This window comes from Myotis daubentonii, chromosome 1 (assembly GCF_963259705.1).
Source record: "Myotis daubentonii chromosome 1, mMyoDau2.1, whole genome shotgun sequence".
Lineage (NCBI taxonomy): Eukaryota > Metazoa > Chordata > Mammalia > Chiroptera > Vespertilionidae > Myotis > Myotis daubentonii.
The window spans coordinates 91123989-91144215 of NC_081840.1; the positions used below are offsets into that span (position 1 = coordinate 91123989).

Here is a 20227-nt window from a genome sequence, read left to right on the forward strand (position 1 = left end):
GAGGAGAGACAGACCTCATAGAAAATGAGAAAACATTTTTGAAGAGGAGTTGACGAACTGTCAATATATTCTGAAGAAGGAACGACTCAAAGGCTCAAGTATCCATACAGTTAAAGAATCACAGGACAATGGATCATGGGGCCTGGCACCAGATTGCCTGGGTCCAATCTTTGACAGGATCGTTAGGAGAGGGCACCAAACTCTGACACTTTCTGTGAAGATGCCTTCAAAGCCTCTTAAAGGGCTGAGCCATGCCACATTCACCTTTGTATGTATGCTGGGTCTGACACATCATAGGTGTTTAATAAATTCTTTATCTCTCCCCTATAAAGACATACTACACAAAGAACCAAGGTCTCAGAAGCAATTACAAAGGAGGTAAGTACACACACCTGGTAATAACCACAAGGCAAATAATAGCCACTCACATTGCCTGCCCCACAGCTGGCAATGGTCATCATGGAAATGATGTGGTGTGTTGAAATCACAGTTGTCTCCTGGTAACTGAACAAGGAGGCAGCCTGCATGAAATTGAACTGCTTTTTTTTTAAAAAAAAAAAAAAAAGAAGAAATTTGCATTTTAGATATTGTAAGTTCTAATGGGTCGAAGTCAACTAGGAGAAGAGTCTGATATCAATGTACACCTTTCATTTTCTCTAATCTTGGCTCTCTCTTTTTTTTTTGTTCATAAACTTTCCCCCTGATGTCATGGTATCTTACTATTTGTCTCCCTTTGAATATACCTGTTTTTGAAGCTTAAGGAAAAGATACATTTGTTTCCACTTCACAGCTATCAGAAGAATCTATTACAGTGTTTGTTTTTTCTTCATGTGAGATAATTTGGGGAAATGCTAGCTCCTCACTCCACAGAAGGTCACTAACTAAAATGAGATGGTTTAATTGATAAGCATTCTTTAAGGAATGTGGAGTATTCCCAAGATCCTATCCTTGCAGGGCTCTGGGCTTTGGAATGAAATCAAAGTCTTGTTAAAAGCCCAGCATCTAATTGTAGCCATTCAGAAAATAGCCATGGAAATTTCTTCCCCTCCTAAGCTATTTGTTCTTTAAAGTGTTGTGAAATGTAAAATAATTTTAAAGGTCTTGCCTGCTTGACTCAAATTATAAAATACATACAATGTCAAAATGAGTTGGGTGTAATTACAATAGTTATCACTTGATTATTATATATAACATATTATATATAATAATCAAGTGATAACTATATAACTATATATATGTATATCTATCTCATATTTATTTATTGGATCTTTTTATTTACATGGGTATTTATTTATTTACATGGGTAGATAATGCCTTTTGAGAGTCAACTATGATATAGTTAACTGAGTATTATCATACAAAATGCAGGAAAGCATTAATATATTTCCTTGGGAACCCAGTAGAATTTTTCTGTTTTGGTGTGCTTTATCTATTCCTTGCCTCAATAAAAGCACTGACCCCAAGGAAAACTAACAAACTGGGTTCCAAAAAGAAAATTCTAAAGGTTGAGAAGTCAGGGCAGACACACAGATGCTTTGAAATGGAGGTAGGCACATGATCAAGAAGAAGTCTTTGAACCAAGTTTATTTCATGAGATTCTACTTCTAGAATTCTTCTATAAATGAAACTTTCCCATGCCAATTTAGTTCCACTTATGTAATATGTTTGTTTGACAGAACTCTTCAATTAAATTCACTAAAGAGCAGTCAACTGTCTTACTATGACTTGTCTAAAAAATTCTGGCCCAGTTACCATCTGCAGCCTCCATTGCCTCCTTTTCCCCATGGTTCACCATACACCAGTTACACTCATTCCTTATCTTCTCCCAGCTTCCCCAAGCCTCTTTCTGCTTCAGGGGAGACACACATCTGTTCATCTTCCTCCTCTTGGCTTGGCTAATCTTCATCCTTGAGTCCCAGCCTAGACATCACCCTTCTCACCAGGGGTCTAGATTAGGCTAGAGGTTATAAATTCCCACAGCTTTAGTTGCCTTTCATGGTACTTAACATGATTGCCATGACTCAGTTCCCTGTGCAATGACTTGTTTATTGTCTGTCTCCTCTGTTGGTCTGTAAACCCCATTAAGGCAGAAGCAGTGCTGACACTTAGCGAGATGGTACCCAGCACATGGTAGATGTGCCATGAATACTTTTGGAATGAATGAATAGAAGGAACCCACTGAGAACCTAAAGCTACTTGCACCTCATTTCCATCAACTTGGGTGGTGCCTGACTGGAAAATGTTGGCCTGAAGTTTACTTAAGAAAGCGTCTGAACCTCTGCTCCCCTTTTCTCTGCCCTCCCCATATTCCTCCTTCCGAACACCCCCTCCTCCTCAGGGAGTCTGTGGAAACTGCCAATGAAGGATACTGCTTTTTACTGTAGAATCTTGTCACATATCCTGGAACTTTATAGATAGTACATAGTTTTACTCCATTGGACACCAGAAAGGAGAGCTGTTCTTAATGAAATTTTAATGCTCTTGCCCTTCCCATTACCGGATGATTGGTAAGACCGATGATCGAGTAAGAGAGAATCAGAAAAATAAACGGCCATAAATTAAATCCTACTATGACCCAATTCTACTGAGATTCTTCTTTTCAAAATACAAACAGCTCTGTCTACATTCTCCACTTGAACCCAACGGTGTATTTTTCATTCAGCTTATTGTGCACCTTAGGGAAGAATATGGCTCTAAATTATGAAACGAATACATTTCCACATTACTTCAGATAAACTGAAGTGGGTCTGGCACCACCCTCAGGCTTTCTACAGAATCTACAAAACAAAGAAAATGTTAAAAATCAAGAGAAAAAAATTTGCATTTCAAAAAGGCAATCTTTTATGAATATTACCTCAACAGAAATAAACTATGTTTGACTTAAATGCTGTCTGTAGTAAAATGACCACAGGGACAGGTTTAAATGGTGTACTAAGTAAGAAAGATTGAACATATGAAAAATTGTTCTTTCCTAGAATATTTCTAACCCACACATGTAATATATATCATGGCAAAATACAACACAAAAGGTCTATTGTTTTGGAAAAATAACCTACAAACTTGCTTAATTAGTTTACATACAAACTAAAAGCACAGTTTTTCCTGTTGACAGTCATGAGTTTTAGATAGTAATTTTGACCATTATTACTATTTTACTTATGGAAACATATGAAAAACAGAAAATATGGAACTAGAGGACAAAGTTATTAAAGACATGCAACATTTAAATCTCATTTGTGTGTCAACATCACAAATATTATGCTCTGACCATCCCCTACTTGGAAGGGGAATGAAAAGAAATTGTTTTTTGGAATGAAAGCTTACTCCCATGGATATTTAAAAAAGATGTCAGCATTTAAGTTAATCGGTATCTGCTTCTAGTGGGCTTTACTTTGAGAAGTGATGGCCTCTTTCTGGAGAAGAGGGATAATTCTTCATACTGACATTCCATTCCATTTACTGCAAGATGTAAACGAATGCCTCCAGTAAATGAATTCCATGGCCATTTAATAGCCAAAGCAGTCTTTCTCTATTGCAGCCACTTATTCACCATTCAGTAGGAACAGCTAGATCCTAAAAATAACTCTGAAAGAATACAACACAGGTCACCATGTTCAAGCTGTTAATGTCTAGGTTTTCCAGGGCTGTGTCTTATAATTCTGTTTTTATTGTGTACAGACTAAGGATGTGAAAGGAGAGCTCCAGGTTACAGGTCTGAATGAGGCACAAGATAAATTTGGTTATATTATCTGGATATTCTAACTATTTCACTTATTTAAATTTTTTAAAAATATATTTTTATTGATTTCAAAGAGGAAGGAAGAGGGAGAGAGACATAAAAACATCATTGATGAGAGAGAATCATTGACTGGCTGCCTCCTGCATGCCTCCTGGGGACCAAGCCCACAGACCAGGCATGTCCCCTTGACCAAAATCGAACCTGGGACCCTTCAGTCTGCAGGCTGATGCTCTATCCACTGAGCAAAACCAGCTAGGGCCATTTATTCAAATTTTAGTAACCATTTTAAGAGATAACTATATGAGACAAAATACAAGGTAAAACATAGAAGCAAAGCATTTCATGGTCCAGTGGGCAGAGTGCTGGCCTCTGGGTCTTTCCCTCTCCATGCTGTGACCTCAGCTAAATCACTTCAGTAACTTTCAGCTCTGGGCCTTAATCTCCCATTCAGTTTCCTTATCTGAAAATGAGTTACTGTGACGAGGATGAGGCAAAATCAGAGAGATCACAAAAATGGTTTTAATAGTATGAAATATCCAGAAGGTCAGAATATTTCTGTGATAATTAGAAAAATGTATCTATGAGAGATCACCAATCTGAAGAGGTAAGCTAAAAACTTCAGGGGTGGATATTTGACCTGAGTTATCTGGGCTTACTGCTGCAAGTTCTTGTTTTACGTCTGTAGACATAGCCCTAGAGTTCAGTAAAATGTGAAAACGTTAACTAGGTACTCTATTTTATGAGATTCTATTAAATTTTTCACTGATTTATTACATGCTGATTATAGAAGCTTCCCACAGCTCAGAATGGTATAAAGAAAAATTACTTTCCCTCCATTGCTCTTGCTTTTTCCTGCCCCTGCCCCACATACATCCATATACACCCACGTATGCACGCGTGCGTGTGCGCACACACACACAGAGAGACAGACACACATGCACACACACACACAACTCCCAATTTCCACTCCCTAGAGATAATCTTTATGGGTAGTTTCTTGTAAAATCAAATACTTCAAAAATGGTAAACACTGGAAGACAATTTATAGATTTAAAAATATATTAAATTAAAGAAAAATCAAGAATTATCCCATGCCACTCAGGGTTGGTGAAATCTCAAATTCCCTTGGGACAACAAACTGACCAATTGCTGGATACGGAACTGAAATCATAACCCTGTAAACAAACTGCCCAAAGTGTGTAGCTAGAGACAGCCTACAGCAAAGATGGAATAAAGCCCTCAAGGAATAGCATCTCCTCCACACGGTTAACAACTTGATGATGTTCTTCAACATGTTTTAATGATTATCATACCTTCCTCTTCACAAAGGATTGATTTATTATGGCTTAAATCTAAAGAATACAGGTTTCCCAGTTTTGAATCAGGCTTAGATTACAGAACACATAAAATCAATGACTTTGTTCTAGGCAAGAAAAAAACACAGTGTTCATTTAAGTGCAAAAGAAACAGTCCTGGGGAAAAATTTATGTAGTTCATGCTAACTGTTCCCACCACCAGTTTGCCCCCTCTGCTCCTTCCCTCATCCCTGTCATCAGCACCACCACAATGAACACTTCTATGGCACCTTCAAATTCTCAAGCAACTTCACATACTATTTATTTTAATCCTCAAAACAATTTTGTCAGGAAGAATAAACAATCTTAGCGTCTTAATTTGCAGATTAAAAACAAAACAAAACTGAAGCTCAGAGCAGAGAAGTGATTGGCCCAAGACCATTCATCCTGTAAAGGTATACTTGCCCAGGTATACTGATAACTTCTAAGTGTCTATATCTCCAGCTCAGATCTCTCCTCTCAAGCTCCAGGACCCACAATCAACATTCAACATCTGCACTTTGGAGTTCCAAATGTGGTTAAACACAGTTTCCAGACTAAGTCCATAATATTCTCTCAAAAACTTTTTTCTCATTCAAAGGTATTCTTTCTCAGTGACTGACACCATTATCCTTTCTGTTGTTCAAGTCAAAAGCCTAAGTATCCCCCCCAACTACCCCTTTTGCTCTCAATATATATATGGACTTCATCATCACATCCTATAGATTTTGCCTTCTGAAGATTCCTCAAATCTTTCCATTTCTTATTGCCTTCACCATGAACACTGTCCAATACCTCAGCATCTCACATTGAAATCATTTCCATGTTACACCCCGCCTTTCCCTCACCACCCCTACTCTACTCATATTCCATGCTGCAGCCAGAGTGATTCCCCTGCTTAAAATCTTTGGTTGGCTTCCCAGTGCTCTTCAGATGAAGAAAAGAATCCTTAGTGTGGACTATGAGGGCCAGTATGATCTCATCCCTGTGAACTGGCAAGATAAATGAGCTCTTTCCATAGTTTCAGAATACCATGATGTCATTTAAAAATGAATATTTAAGCTCCTGTTTTTTAATAATGCACATTTATTAATTGTAGAATGAAGATTGCACATATAGCTATTTTTAAGCGTTAGTAACATATAAACATATATAAATCTTATTGTCTTCCTGAATTTCTTTCTTATATATAACCAAATTCATTCTATTATACCATATGCATTAATATCCATGCAAAAATCCTGTTTAATAAAAGGCTAAGATGCAAATCAACTGAATGACTGGTCACTATGATGTGCAATGACCACCAGGGGGCAGACGCTCAACACAGGAGCTGCCCCCTGGTGGTCAGTGTGCTCCCACAAGGGGACCGCTGCTCAGCCAGAAGCCAGGCTCATGGCTGGTGAGTGCAGCAGCAGTAGCGGGAGCCTCTCCTGCCTCTGCGGCAGCTCTAAGGATGTCTGACTGTTGGACATCCCCCGAGGGCTCCCGGACTGCTAGAGGGCACAGGCCAAGCTGAGGGACCTCCCCCCTCCAGTGCATGAATTTCATGCACTGGGCCTCTAGTATAGTATATATAATGAAATATATAGGGTGGGGCAAAAATAGATTTACAGTTGTGAGTATGTGAAACACAGTTCATTCTCATGTTATTATTTTATTGTATTGTATTATTTCCATACAAACAACTGTAAACCTACTTTTGCCCCACCCTGTATGATCCTATCTAATAAAAGATAAAAAGGGTAATTAACCGTACCTCCGCTACGCTTCCCATTGGCTAATCAGGGTGATATGCAAATTAACTACCAACAAAGATGGCGGCCGGCAGCCATGCAGCTGAAGCGAACATGAGGCTTGCTTGCTCCAGTGATGGAGGAAGCCAAGGTTCCCCGCCTGTTGCGGCCTGAGTCTGAGCCCAAAAGCAACAATGTTTCAATTATAGAAGCTAAACAAACCCCAGACACCTGCTTTCAGCTGGCCGTGGCCTCAGAGCTGGGAGCGCCAGTGGCCGCAACAATGTTTCAATTATAGAAGGTAAGTAAATCTCAGAATAAAAAAAAAAAGAAAAAAAGGAGAGGCTGGGAGCTTCAGTCACTGGCCAGCCTGAAAATGGCCCTCAGCCCCTCACCCAGACTGGCTAGGCACCCCAGTGGGGACCCCATCCTAAAGGGGGTGTGGCCAGCCTGAAAACAGCCATCAGTCTCTCATCCAGGCTGGCCAGGCACCCCAGTGGGGACCCCCACCCTGATTCAGGACACCCTTCAGGGCAAACCAGCTGGCCCCCGCCCATGCACCAGGCCTCTGTCCTATATAATAAAAGGATAATATGCAAACTGACCCTAACATCAGAAAGACTGGGAATGACTGGTCACTATGACACACACTGACCACCAGGGAGCAGACGCTCACTGCAGGAGCTGCCCTCTGGTCGTCAATGCGCTCCCACATGGCGGAGCTCTGCTCAGCCACAAGCAAGGCTGATGGCTGCCAGTACAGCAGTGGTGGTGGGAGCCTCTCCTGCCTCCTCAGCAGCGTTAAGGATGTCCGACTGCAGCTTAGGCCTGCTCCCCGCTGGCAAGTGGACATCCCCCTAGAGCTTCTGGGCTGCCAGAGGGATGTCTGACTGCCAGTTTAGGCCCAATCCCCCAGGGAGCGGGCCTAAGCCAGCAGGTGGTCATCCCCTGAGGGGTCCCAGACTGTGAGAGGGCACAGGCTGGGCTGAGGGACCCCCCACCCCCGAGTGCACAAATTTTTGTGCACCGGGCCTCTAGTACTTATATAATACTAGAGGCCCGCTGCATGAAATTCATGCACACGGTTGGGGGGTCCCCTCAGCCCAGCCTGCACCCTCTCCAATCCAGGGGATCAGGCCTAAACCAGCAGTCAGACATCCCTCTCATAATCCTGAATGGCTGGCTCCTAATCGCTCACCTGCCTGCCTGCTTGGTCACCTCTAACTGCCCCCCCTGCTGGCCTGGCCACCCCCAACTATCCCCCCACCAGCCTAGTTGCCCCTCACTGCCCCCCCTGCCAGCCTAATTGCCCCTAACTGCCCCCCCTGCTGGCCTGGTCACCCCTAACTGCCCGCCCTGCTGGTCTGTTTGCCTCCAACTTCCCCCCCAGCCAACCTGATCACCCTTCATGGCCCTCCTGCTGGCCTGATCACACCACACAGCCTGCTGTTCAGTCGTTTGGTCGTCCCTCACTAACCCCCCTGCTGGCCTGGTCATAGGCAGCCATCTTGTGAGAGCGTGAGGGTTAATTTGCATATCACCTCTTTATTATATAGGATATGTAAATACTTTATATAATCCATTTCATTGTGTATAATTTCTATCTCAAGCCTTTGGATAACTGGAGAAAGGGAGGCCCAGACATTTGATCCATGCTGTATGGATTACTCATCTGAGAGTCTAAAAGACAGGGTCAGCTTCATGGGTGTGTAACTTGAGCAGTCACCAGGGCCTTTTCTTAGAAGAGCCTCATGCTTGGTTTATTGCTCTACCATTGTTGTCTTGAAAATTTTTAATTGTTGAACAAGGGACCTTGCATTCTCATTTTCCCTCAGCCTCACATTGTTTAACCCATTCTTGCTAAAAAGAATCTTGATATATTAAGAGCCAAAGTCTTTCATGTCATCCAGGCCCCAAGTGTTCATTGCACTCTATTTCTATACTTCATGAACGCAACAGGAGAAGAAGAGCTGAGGACCACCAGAGTCAGAATTGTCAGCCAGTGGGAGGATCTACCTATATTGTGGCCAATCATAGATTTCAGATGAACAAAACAAGCTTCTACTCAATAAATGAGATTTCCAAGTACAGTGAAACCTGGTTAACAACTTTGGCTAGTGAGTGAGGTAATGCCACAGATGGGTAACTTGGAGCATGCCTTGGATTCAGCTGTCCTCATACTTGCGATAAATCTTGGCCTAGAATATGGGGAGTAGCTGGGCAAAGGTAGGTATAAATAACTTCACATTAGGAATATTTTTATGACTTATAAAAAGTCCTTCAATGCTTCTGTACTAAGCTAAATGAAAAACTGAACCCCTCCTGGAAGCCGCCTGCATGTGAAAAATGTTGCCCCAACTGCTGCTTCCAGGGTCGCAATTTTTATTGCCAGCAGGCGATCTGATGGTGGGGAAATTCCTCGCAAAAGCCCACAGATGCCCATTTTAAAGCACATGGTGTAGTATTTTTATCTTCTAGAAGTTGAAAGGCTGCTGGCATCTGTAAGTTACCATTTAAAAGATAATAATGATTATTATTATTTTGCTTCAAAAGCAAATGATCCTAGAAGAACTTGTTTACTACTTGCCTTAATTAACTTATGCAAACTTAACAATTAAGATCTAGGTAATATTTCAATTTTAGGCTGACGATTTTCCTCATGAGCTCAGAATTTATTTACAACACAAATATTTAAACTTTCTGAGAACGTTATGCTTTTAAGATAAAAATTAATAACATAGTTTCTAGAAATCCCCATTAGTGATAAATGTGAAGCATTCATGTGCAATGGCACATTCAGGTATAATGTGATTGGTGTCAGACTTGGGTTCAAGTCTCTGCTTTGCTATTTATTATGTGATCCCGGGTACATGACTTGACATTTCCAAATCCAGAACAGGATAACAACACTGAATGGATAGGGCTGATGTGAGGATCCATCACGTGAGTGATGTAAGTGTTCAGCACAGCGGCCGGGACATGATGAACACTCCACAAAGGCAGCTATCATCATTGGTAAGATTTTCCCTCCAGAATTTTAATAGATTAAGTAGTTACCTTATTGACAGGAATAATGTTTTTGACATTATAGTAGAAGCCAAAATAAACCATGTTGAAAACTCCATGACGTCCCAAAGTTGCTGTAAATCCTTTGTTGAGGCCCTGGAGTCCCAAACCTTCCGTCTTAATGATGTGTCTTGCGTAACTCATAGTGGATGGCTGCTGCAGGAGAGAGGGGCAAAGCCAGAAAAGATCATCTTTGGGAATGTGAGATAGAATAAATTACTATATAGCTATCCTTCAAGCCAGAATTATTAGGGATTTCTTTCCCCAAACATGAACAATCAGGCCTAAATCCATGCTTTTAAAATTAGGAAACCCCAGAAGTAAACAAAATTGCATGTATAACAACAGGCCTTAAAGGGAAGATTGTTGGCAAAGAGAAACATCTTTGGTGGAATTAGTGAAACTAATGTCATGTAATAACCACCACCACTTTCAGCATGTTAATAGTTGTATTCAGTTCTGGATTATCCACACTAATGGAGGGGATTAGCTACATGGATATACTGTTAATCCATATCTGTGTATAACCCAAAAGGAATTTATATCTGGTTCCTGAATTCAGGGTATTTACCTTTCCATTTCTGTTTTCTAAAGCAAACGTTACATTGCCTCAACAGTTTAAATGGGTGCTAAGCTAGAAATCAGGCCTGGCTAGATGATTGTAGACTCCCTCCAGAGGGCGGGCAATCAGCATGTGTATTACTTGCTGTGATAAATGACAAATCAGTGGTGTTGGGAGTACTGGGTTACCTCTAATTCACTCCTTTGCAGTCCTCTGATTGATTACCCAAGGTTGAAATACCTTGACTGCTGGAATCAGTCTACTGCTATTTCTGGAACAAGCTAAAGAGCTCACTGTTCATTACAATACAATTATAACAACTTATGTGGGTTTTTTAAAAAAAGGTTGTTTCCTTTTTGGAAGTATAGTAGAAAGGATATCTCTTCCTGTTAAATTTTCAATGGTAAATAGAAGAAATATTCAGTATTTATTATTATTTTGCCCATAAGGCAAGCGGCTGGGCTGATATTTGTATGCTATTTCACTGGAGCAGGTTGCTGGTGTGGTCCTGGCGTCCGATGTGCTTTCTGACTAAAGTGTTCTTATAATGTGCAAGTAAAGCTGCATTGGCAGAACAGAATAAAACAAACCCAATCAAGGCTTTTTATCTAACTTGTATTTATAGCTATGTCATTAACATGATGCATTAAATGAGCTTGTTTATATAGTAAATCCTATAGTTTTTACTCATAAATGTTTTTAAAACTGTAGCTATAATTCTACACTCAGCGTCATCTTTTCAGTTTAGAATATTAATTAGAATAAATTAGATTGAGCTTCAGAAAATCCTTTTTGTAACATGAAAAAAATCACATGAGAATGTATCTTAAAACAACAAAAGACATTTCATATAGGAGAACCCAAAATTCTCAGAAGGTTAGAGTTCACTCTGTTTTACAAAATGGGACGTTTTTGTTTGTGTTCTGGCACATTTGGCTATTAACCCAAATTGTTTATTTTGATTTTCAAAATAGACTGGAGGACAAGATGAGCAGAAGTTCATTTCTGTTGGAGAGACTCTGGATGTGCTGAGCAAACTGCTAGGCACTGCTCGCTTGCCTTGAGGACGGCGGCCTACAGGGCAGGGGAAAGGAGAGGTGGCACTTCCCCTGGGCAGGGCAGGAACAGGGCAGAAGTGAGGCCTCCTGGGCCAAGGTTGATCAATAGTGGTGTTCCCTGCATCCAGCCCAGGCTTTCCCTCCCTCCTCACACACTCTGAGGCCTTGAGGTTCAGGAAGATGAGAACTCATCTAGATTCTAGACTCAGAGCAAAGGAGGAACCAACAGCTTTGAATGAAAGTGCAGATTAGCATAGCTTTCTCTAAGTGAAACAGATCTAAAGATGAGTCTATTGTTTAAAAATCCTAGTGTGATAAATTATCAGAATTAAAAGAGTAGACTTCTATTAGATCTTGGTGAAGGTCAACAAATATTCAAGTGACTTTTACTGATGGTCTAGTGTCTGCTTTTCATTGCTTTGGGTGGTAGGTGGGTACAAGAAAGTATAGCACATGGATTTTGAACTCAAGTGCCTTATTGAATTTCAACTCGTTATGAATCATTAAATAAATCAAAGGGTAGTATAGTAGCTAGAAATAGGGGGTCAGAGCCAGACAGCCCCAGGTCTGAGTCTTAGCAGTACCACTTGCTAGCTCAAGTGATTATTTCATCCTCTGATTTATCTTCACTTTACTCAATTATGAAATAAGGATAATAATACAATCTTCTTCACAGGATTGTTATGATAAGTAAGTCAATGAACTATGTCCTATGTAAGAATTCACTGTATGCTAGCTGTTAATAATAGCAATAAGGCTTATAAAAAGTAGTTATAATAATTAAATAACAGATGGGAAATGACAATCAAAAGGTGGAGGCTGATTTGAGGGAGAGGAAGGACGTGGATAACTAGCCTCCTCCTTCTCATTCCTTCCTTTCCCTTTTCTAGAGCCCTTGTGACAAAGTCTAAAAGAAATGCATCCAGAATGCAAATCATAGGTCGGCTTCCTCTGAGGCTCACCAAATCCAACCTCTGGGCTAGAGATCTCCTTCCATGGTTAGTTCCTTACCCTGGAAGCGTTCCTCTTGGGAGCAGTAGGTCCTGTAAATTGCCTCTTCCCTATGCCTCAGTAAGAATTATCAGTAAGAACTCTCAGGCTGGGAATGGAAAAACACACTAATCAGGCCTTCACCTCACACATTCATGTATGTTAGCAGGTATCTGGAACACAGTAAGTGCTCATCAATATTATCCATATCATAGATTCTTAGTACTTTACATAGCATCTTATTTAATCCTCTCAACATATGTGTGAGATAGGTATTATCATACCCCCATCTGACAGATAAGGAAACTAAGGTCAAGTTACTGACCAAAGATCACAGAGTGAGTGGTAATGTCAAGTGCAAACTGAGCAACCCCCACAACTCCAAGTTTGTACTTTTATGCTCTGCTTAGATTTGCCATCATAGCATATATGATTTCTTCTCAAAAAACCCTGTAAGATGGGAAGTAGGTATATTCTCCTAATTTTTCATGTACGGAGACCAAGAATTGTTAAGTAATATTCCTAAAGTGAAAATACTGGTAAATGGCTTAACCAGAATTCTGCTTCTAACCCAGTGCTGTTCACATTCTGTGGACTCATTCTTGTTATACATACGCAGTAAGATTTTCAGAGTCGGATAATCCAACTCATACAGGTAATAGATACATAATAACACAAATACATTTTTCTGATAACTCAGGGCATTGAGATAAAGGAAAACCTGAACTGAAATTCCCGTAAAAATTAGAAGTGTGCTTTTTGCTTCATTCAATGACACTGCATCACACACATGTAAGCAAATATTTAATCAGAAAGGCAAAACGTGACTTCCACTAGGATGCTTAAATAGGAAAATAGAGAGCCATTTTGACTAGATCTCTGTAAACACAAGGAATTTTACTAAACTTATTTGATTACTGGGCTTCCATTTCAAAACCAAATGGTGACTGATTAGCAACATCAGCCAAATGATTCCAATGCTACCCAGCCTAGCAGGTCACCCACAGTTTGGTTTCCTTCCAATATTTAGATTCACTCCAGTTTTCATATTTAGTTACCAAATGTGGGCCAAATGGCATTCTAACTTCCCTAGATGTACCTTTTATTGACTGGAGCAGAGCTGCAAGCATGGGAGAACAGTGGATCAGAATGTAGCTGATATTGTGATACCACACAGCTTTCCCTGCCAGAAGTATTTCCATTTGAAGGAACTCAAAGTCTTCTTTAACTTTGACCTCTGCTGTTGCCAAGTGTGAATTGGTGGGAACTCACTGTTTCTTCCTGCACCATTTATTTAACAATATCTACTGAGCACCTCCTAGTTGCCATGCACTGTGCTAAGTGTAGCACTTTGCCCATATCCTAAAAACATAAATGTTTTTGCTTTGGTTTTTATTTGGAGAGATATGCTGATAATTTTTGTAAGTACCATGAAAGACAACTAAAGCTGTGAGAATATTCCATAATAATTATGAAATATGGAATCAAATTTCCATTTTAAAAGTCCCTAAGTTGCTTACTGGAAAGAGAAGGCCCTTTGCCTGTACAATGCTCCCAGGCACCACTCCAGGGCACCGATTCCTTACTCTCTGAGAGCCCAATATTACCAACAAATCACTGAGATGCTTTATGGCAGCCTAACCTATTTTTTCCTGGAGTTCCTCCATCCAACTACTGTCCATAGCTGGCTCTGATTAGCTTGTGAGATCACAGACAGAGGTTTCAGGTGGTGAGCGCTGTTCCCTGGGTAAACAGCTATCAGAGAATGGCCACTAGGTACAGGCGAGGGGTGCGTGTCAGTGGATTTCTCATTCCTTCCAGCCAGGGAATAGCTCTCGGCACACCAGGTCAAAACACAGCACGCTCCACATTTGTTCCTTTACTGCTTCCTAAGGCAAGGTGAATTTTGCTGCGTTTTAGAGCGAATAGAATAAGGGTGTTGCACTGGATTTCATCACATGGTTGAAAAGCAAACTGAGACCTTTATACAGTGAAGTGAGTGTCCACATCAGGGTCCTCAGAAAAACACTGCTTTGTTAAGAAAGAGAAGACCCAACTGCTACATTCAGGTAGGAAAATACCCAGGCTCTTCAGGAGATAGATAATCACTTATGCTTTTCATTACTCAAATGAAGTCTTGAAGCATTTTCATAAATTTGAAAAAAAATTGAGAACAAAATGTAAGTGAGAGGAGAGGAATCAGGCTGAAAAATCCCACATTTACAATTTATTTTAGCTTAGATACATCACTAATTCATCATTACAGTTTATTTGAATAGGGCATGATTATGGACAAAAAGACACCCCAAATATAATTATGTTGTATCTAGAGTTTTACATTTGATAAACAGATCCATTTTAGAACAATCTGTGAGTGAAGAATGATTTGCTATAAACAAACTCTCCCAGATGCTGAGCCACAAGCTACATTAACACCAGGTTGATGCCCAATAATGGTGCCTGGAGGAGCATGGGGCCCTCTGGGTGACCAGTGCTGACTCTGCCGGCCAGGCCCTGCACAGTGGGCAGGCAGGAAGACGGTGGCCTTAGCACAGGGGAAACTGCTAAGAAGAAACTGACAACATGGCTGCTTTTTCGTGGGTCCAGAAACACTTGATTTTCCCCTAAGTTTCTTAATTAACCACATTTCTTTATCTTAATGAAAAGAAAGAGATTTCAATGTTAATGCTGTTTCTTAGAGCCATTCACACTCCATTGGGCTTAATTTTTCTTATCCATAAAATAGAGATAAAACTACTCATAGGGACAATGGGAGAACTTGAAATATCAAGTGTGTGTGAGCAGTTACCAGAACAATGGGATTAGAGGGAGGTGTCTGCAGAAGCCATCAATTATTTTTTCATTAGATAGAGCTGTATTACTTGTGGAAAAAACACACTGTGCATTACTTTAGCAATTTACAGAATTACATGAATTTTCTAAAAACATTAAATAGAAAAAAAACACGTAAGGCATGTTGCACAGTGTCTGGCATGTAGTAGATATTCTGTAAATGGTAGCGATTACCATCACTTCAAAGTCTCCATTCAGAAAGCAAAAATCTAGGGTTCCTGGCACAGCTGAATGGAAGGCTGAAGTCTATTTTCTATAAATGATAATAGAGAGGCAACTTGGCTGCTGCCTTAGGTATTGTTGAAAGATAACTATAGGAATGGATTCATATACATAATTCACTTTTCTGCCCACAGAATCATAAACTGGAAAGAAATAATTTATGTGCTGAACAGTTTCCAGGCAGTGTTTCACATAGTAATGCAGGAAAAATTTGAACTTAACTCAATACATCATTCATGAACGTTGACATGCCCTTGAAGCTGGCTTTTACACTATCTGAAAACAGCCACATACTCACTCTCTATATAACTCAACTTCATCTTCTTGAAAGAGGATCACAAAATGCGGTCCTTTTATTCACCTTATGTTGACTCTACATAATATATCTAAATTTAAATATTTGTTAATTGCCTATGAAGAAAATAATCACTAAGCTTTGTGATATCATATAAGATCTAATTGGGCTGAAACCGGTTTGGCTCAGTGGATAGAGCATTGACCTGCGGACTGAAAGGTCCCAGGTTCGATTCCGGTCAAGGGCATATACCTGGGTTGCGGGCACATCCCCAGTAGGAGATGTGCAGGAGGCAGCTGATCGATGTTTCTCTCATTGATGTTTCTAACTCTCTATCTCTCTCCCTTCCTCTCTGTAAAAAATCAATAAAATATATTTAAAAAAAGAGATCTAATTGGTTTCTATTAGATTATTAAGCTCCCAGGATAAAGTGTTTAGAATTATATTTAGTGATATTATCCAAACTCAGATGAAAAAAAAAATCCCTATCTTTAAAGATGCTATCAATGATACATTTGCTATCTATTTATTGATTGTTAAATTATAATCACAGAGCATATGTAGAAGACTCATTATTCCTTTCTTGAACTGAACATCTTTAAAAACTAAATGGAGGAGAAAGAGGCTTTTGCAATTTCCTAAAGGTTTAGTTTCATGTTTGAGGAAGAGAATGATTATGTTCATATGTAATGCAGATAAAAATGACAGACTAGAAGGAAACCTGTGCCCCCTCCACACATCAGAAGCCAATCCTATAAACCTCAGGGAAGGAAAACATAACCCGTTAGCCAAATAATAACTTTGAAGTAGATTTCAAAGTGATGAGAAAAACTGGGAAACAATTCATACAAGATTTTGCTTCTGGGGAGAAATTCACATTTTTCCAGCCTAGCAGAGAGCATGCCAGCCAAATAGTGCTTTGGCTTCACGCAACTGATACCAGGTTTCCAGTTCTTATAAATAAATATACAGATAAAAAATGATGCGCCTGCTTAAGAGGGGAGAAAGTTCCTATAAGGACAACAAGCTACAGAGTCACACTTTTGGAAAGACTGAAAGTCTCCAATAGAGAAATCCTTGGGCTAGCTCTAAGCCAAAAAGACTACAAACCAGAACACTTTCCTTGGATTTAGTTTGAAGGACAGGGGGAAATTTGGGTCTATCCGGATTTTATCTGAACATGTTTTTACACCCACTGAACCAAACCAGAGCATGACAAAGCTGTGATTTATCTGCTCCCCACAGAAGGTCAAGCATATTTAAATTAGAGACCGGTTTTCTTTTTGTGACTGACCAGTTCACTATATGTGCTGTGAATTTTAAGATGCTGGCCAAGATTCTCATGTTGGAATTGGAGGAAGTGTGGCAGGGCTCATACTCTTTAGCTGATATGGTGGCAATTTAAAAAGGGGAGCAGAGACAAGCACACCTATTGAAATACTCTATACAGAAGCTGGAAGCAAAAGAAAGAAGTATCAGAAACCAAATTAACCACAACTTCCTTTAAATTTTTAGAACAGTTTATGGCTAACGTGGGTGGGAAGGCATATTTTATGGGTAACTTCTGATTGGCTAGAGAATAAGTTCTAGACCACAGAGGGGAGAACCCAGGCAGCTGGAACCAGCAGAGTACCTGCCATTCCTGAGAAATCCCAATGGGAGCTGCACTTGGGGCTCCAAGAACACAATGGACACAGCCTCTGCTCTCAGCTAATAATGCCCTAGAACCCCAGCTGGAGGCCCCTGTCCTAGATCTCATGCTGCAGAGGGACACATTAAACCATCACTATATGTCAGCCATGTTCTCCCCACAGGGCCAAGAGGGCAACTACTTACATCCCACAACCTGCTTCTATCTAGTCTAGACCAGTGATGGCGAACCTTTTCAGCTCGGCGTGTCAGCATTTTGAAAAACCCTAACTTAACTCTGGTGCCGTGTCACATACAGAAATTTTTTGGTATTTGCAACCATAGTAAAACAAAGATTTATATTTTTGATATTTATTTTATATATTTAAATGCCATTTAACAAAGAAAAATCAACCAAAAAAATGAGTTCGCGTGTCCCCTCTGACACGCGTGTCATAGGTTCGCCATCGCTGTTCTAGACCATGCTCTGTGCACCAGGAACCATGGCAGTCCTTTGCTCCTTCATCACTCTGTTGTCACCTCTAAGACTTGAGTGTAACGTTATCTACTGCTGCCTTAGTATGTCTTCTACTGAAGAGCCCCTCTCAACTACCACAACTTCTTAGGAAATTTTCATGTTTGAAGGACTAATTTGTGACTCCCCTCCTCAAGCTGACAAAATAGGAAACAGCACAATTACTGTGCAGCATGTAGGGTGGTGCACACCCAGGAGGGGAGACATGCTGCCCCAGAAACTCACAGCACTGGCAGAACAAGAGTTATCTACCTGCAAAATAGGCCTCTGAGGAAACGTCTCTGCTTTCCTTAAAGATGTCAAGCCATGATTCTGCCGCCACCTATCCATTCAGTGTCCCACCACCGCTGGTAGCTGCCATTGACTGAAAAGGCTGAAAATGAGCTTACTAGTTCGCAGCCTTCATGTGACATGATTAAGAAGGCTTGATCAATAACCCACATTAACTTTATATGATTATTCCAGAGGGAAAATGTCTTGATTCAGGTAGAATTCATTCTGCTTTAAATGTTTTCAGTGTCATCTCTAACTTCTGCTGCTATATGCTATTTATTTACAGCAAGCAGATACCCAACTAGTATTGATGACAGTGGACCTGTGTTTAAAGACCTTGTCAATAGGCACTGGAACTAGGCTGCCAGCCCTTAGGCCCTGCTAAAGAATTCAGGCTAAATGGATCCTATTGGCAGCTGAGAATGACCTAAAGCAGCAGCCTGACCATTGCTCAGTAAGCTGTTTTCATGCCCACACTGGTGTCACTTGTGACTGCTCAATATTAATCAGGTCAAAATCTCAAGATAACCTGTCTCTACTTGAACTTTAGGATTTATAAGATCAACTTGCATCTAGAAATAGTTATCTTTGGTTGAGTGCTTATCATGTACCAGGTGCTGTGTTAAGACTTTTGCATATATCATCACATTTAAATGTGCATCCAAAGCATCTTGTAATAATAACTACTAACACATTAAACCATCACTATATGTCAGACTGTATTGACAGCTTGACACCATTTGAAGTGACCATTACTACTATCCTTTCCTAACAAAAGAGGAACTGTTTGAGTCCTAAATGGGCTAGCAAGTCATTCCTACCAGGATCAGTTGGGAAGGTTCTCCCTAAGGCAGGCTTGATCCTGGCAGGGCCATTAGAACACTTCTTTTGGATTAATTACTTTTCTTGTTACTGTTCTGTATTTTCTAAGTCTTATATGATGAGCAACTTTTAGAGTAACTGTTCACAGAATACTTAATGTATTCTCATGTTAAACATTCAACTACACAAAGCCATTTCCTTAAAATTCTTTTTTTCTTTTTTTTTTTTTTAATATATTTTATTGATTTTTTACAGAGAGGAAGGGAGAAAGATAGAGAGTTAGAAACATCGATGAGAGAGAAACATCAATCAGCTGCCTCCTGCACATCTCCTACTGGGGATGTGCCCGAAACCCAGGTACATGCCCTTGACCGGAATCAAACCTGGGACCTTTCAGTCCGCAGGCTGATGCTCTATCCACTGAGCCAAACCGGTTTCGGCAAAATTCTTTTTTTTTTTTAATTAAATCTTTATTGTTCAGATTATTACATTTGTTCCCTTTTTTTCCCCCCATAACTCCCCTCCTCCCAGTTCCCGCCCCACCCTCAACCCTCACTCCCCACCCACTGTCCTCATCCATAGGTGCACGATTTTTGTCCAGTCTCTTCCCGCATCTCCCACACCCCTTTCCCCCCCAAGAATAGTCAGTCCATTCCCTTTCTATATCCCTGATTCTATTATAATCACCAGTTCATTCTGTTCATCAGATTATTTATTCACTTGATTCTTAGATTCACTTGTTGATAGATGCATATTTGTTGTTCATAATTTGTATCTTTACCTTTTTCTCCCTCTTCCTCTTCTTAAAGGATACCTTTCAGCATTTCATATAATCCTGGTTTGGTGGTGATGAACTCCTTTAGCTTTTCCTTATCTGTGAAGCTCTTTATCTGACCTTCAATTCTGAATGATAGCTTTGCTGGATAAAGTAATCTTGGTTGTAGGTTCTTGGTATTCATCACTTTGAATATTTCTTGCCACTCCCTTCTGGCCTGCAAAGTTTCTGTTGAGAAATCAGCTGACAGTCGTATGGGTATTCCCTTGTAGGTAACTGAGTTTCTTTCTCTTGCTGTTTTTAAGATTCTCTCTTTATCTTTTGCTCTTGGCATTTTA

General features: G+C 40.3%; 1 protein-coding gene across 3 annotated transcripts in view; it reads right to left on the minus strand.

Annotated features, from left to right (window-relative positions):
* The window catches only part of SLC25A21 (solute carrier family 25 member 21), a 553761-nt gene that overhangs the window by 20129 nt on the left and 513405 nt on the right, over positions 1 to 20227 (minus strand). For all 3 annotated transcript variants that reach the window (XM_059710859.1, XM_059710855.1, XM_059710865.1), the window contains one exon: positions 9867 to 10031. In XM_059710859.1, the coding sequence (XP_059566842.1) occupies positions 9867 to 10031 (165 nt within the window). The remainder of the gene's footprint in view (positions 1 to 9866; positions 10032 to 20227) is intronic.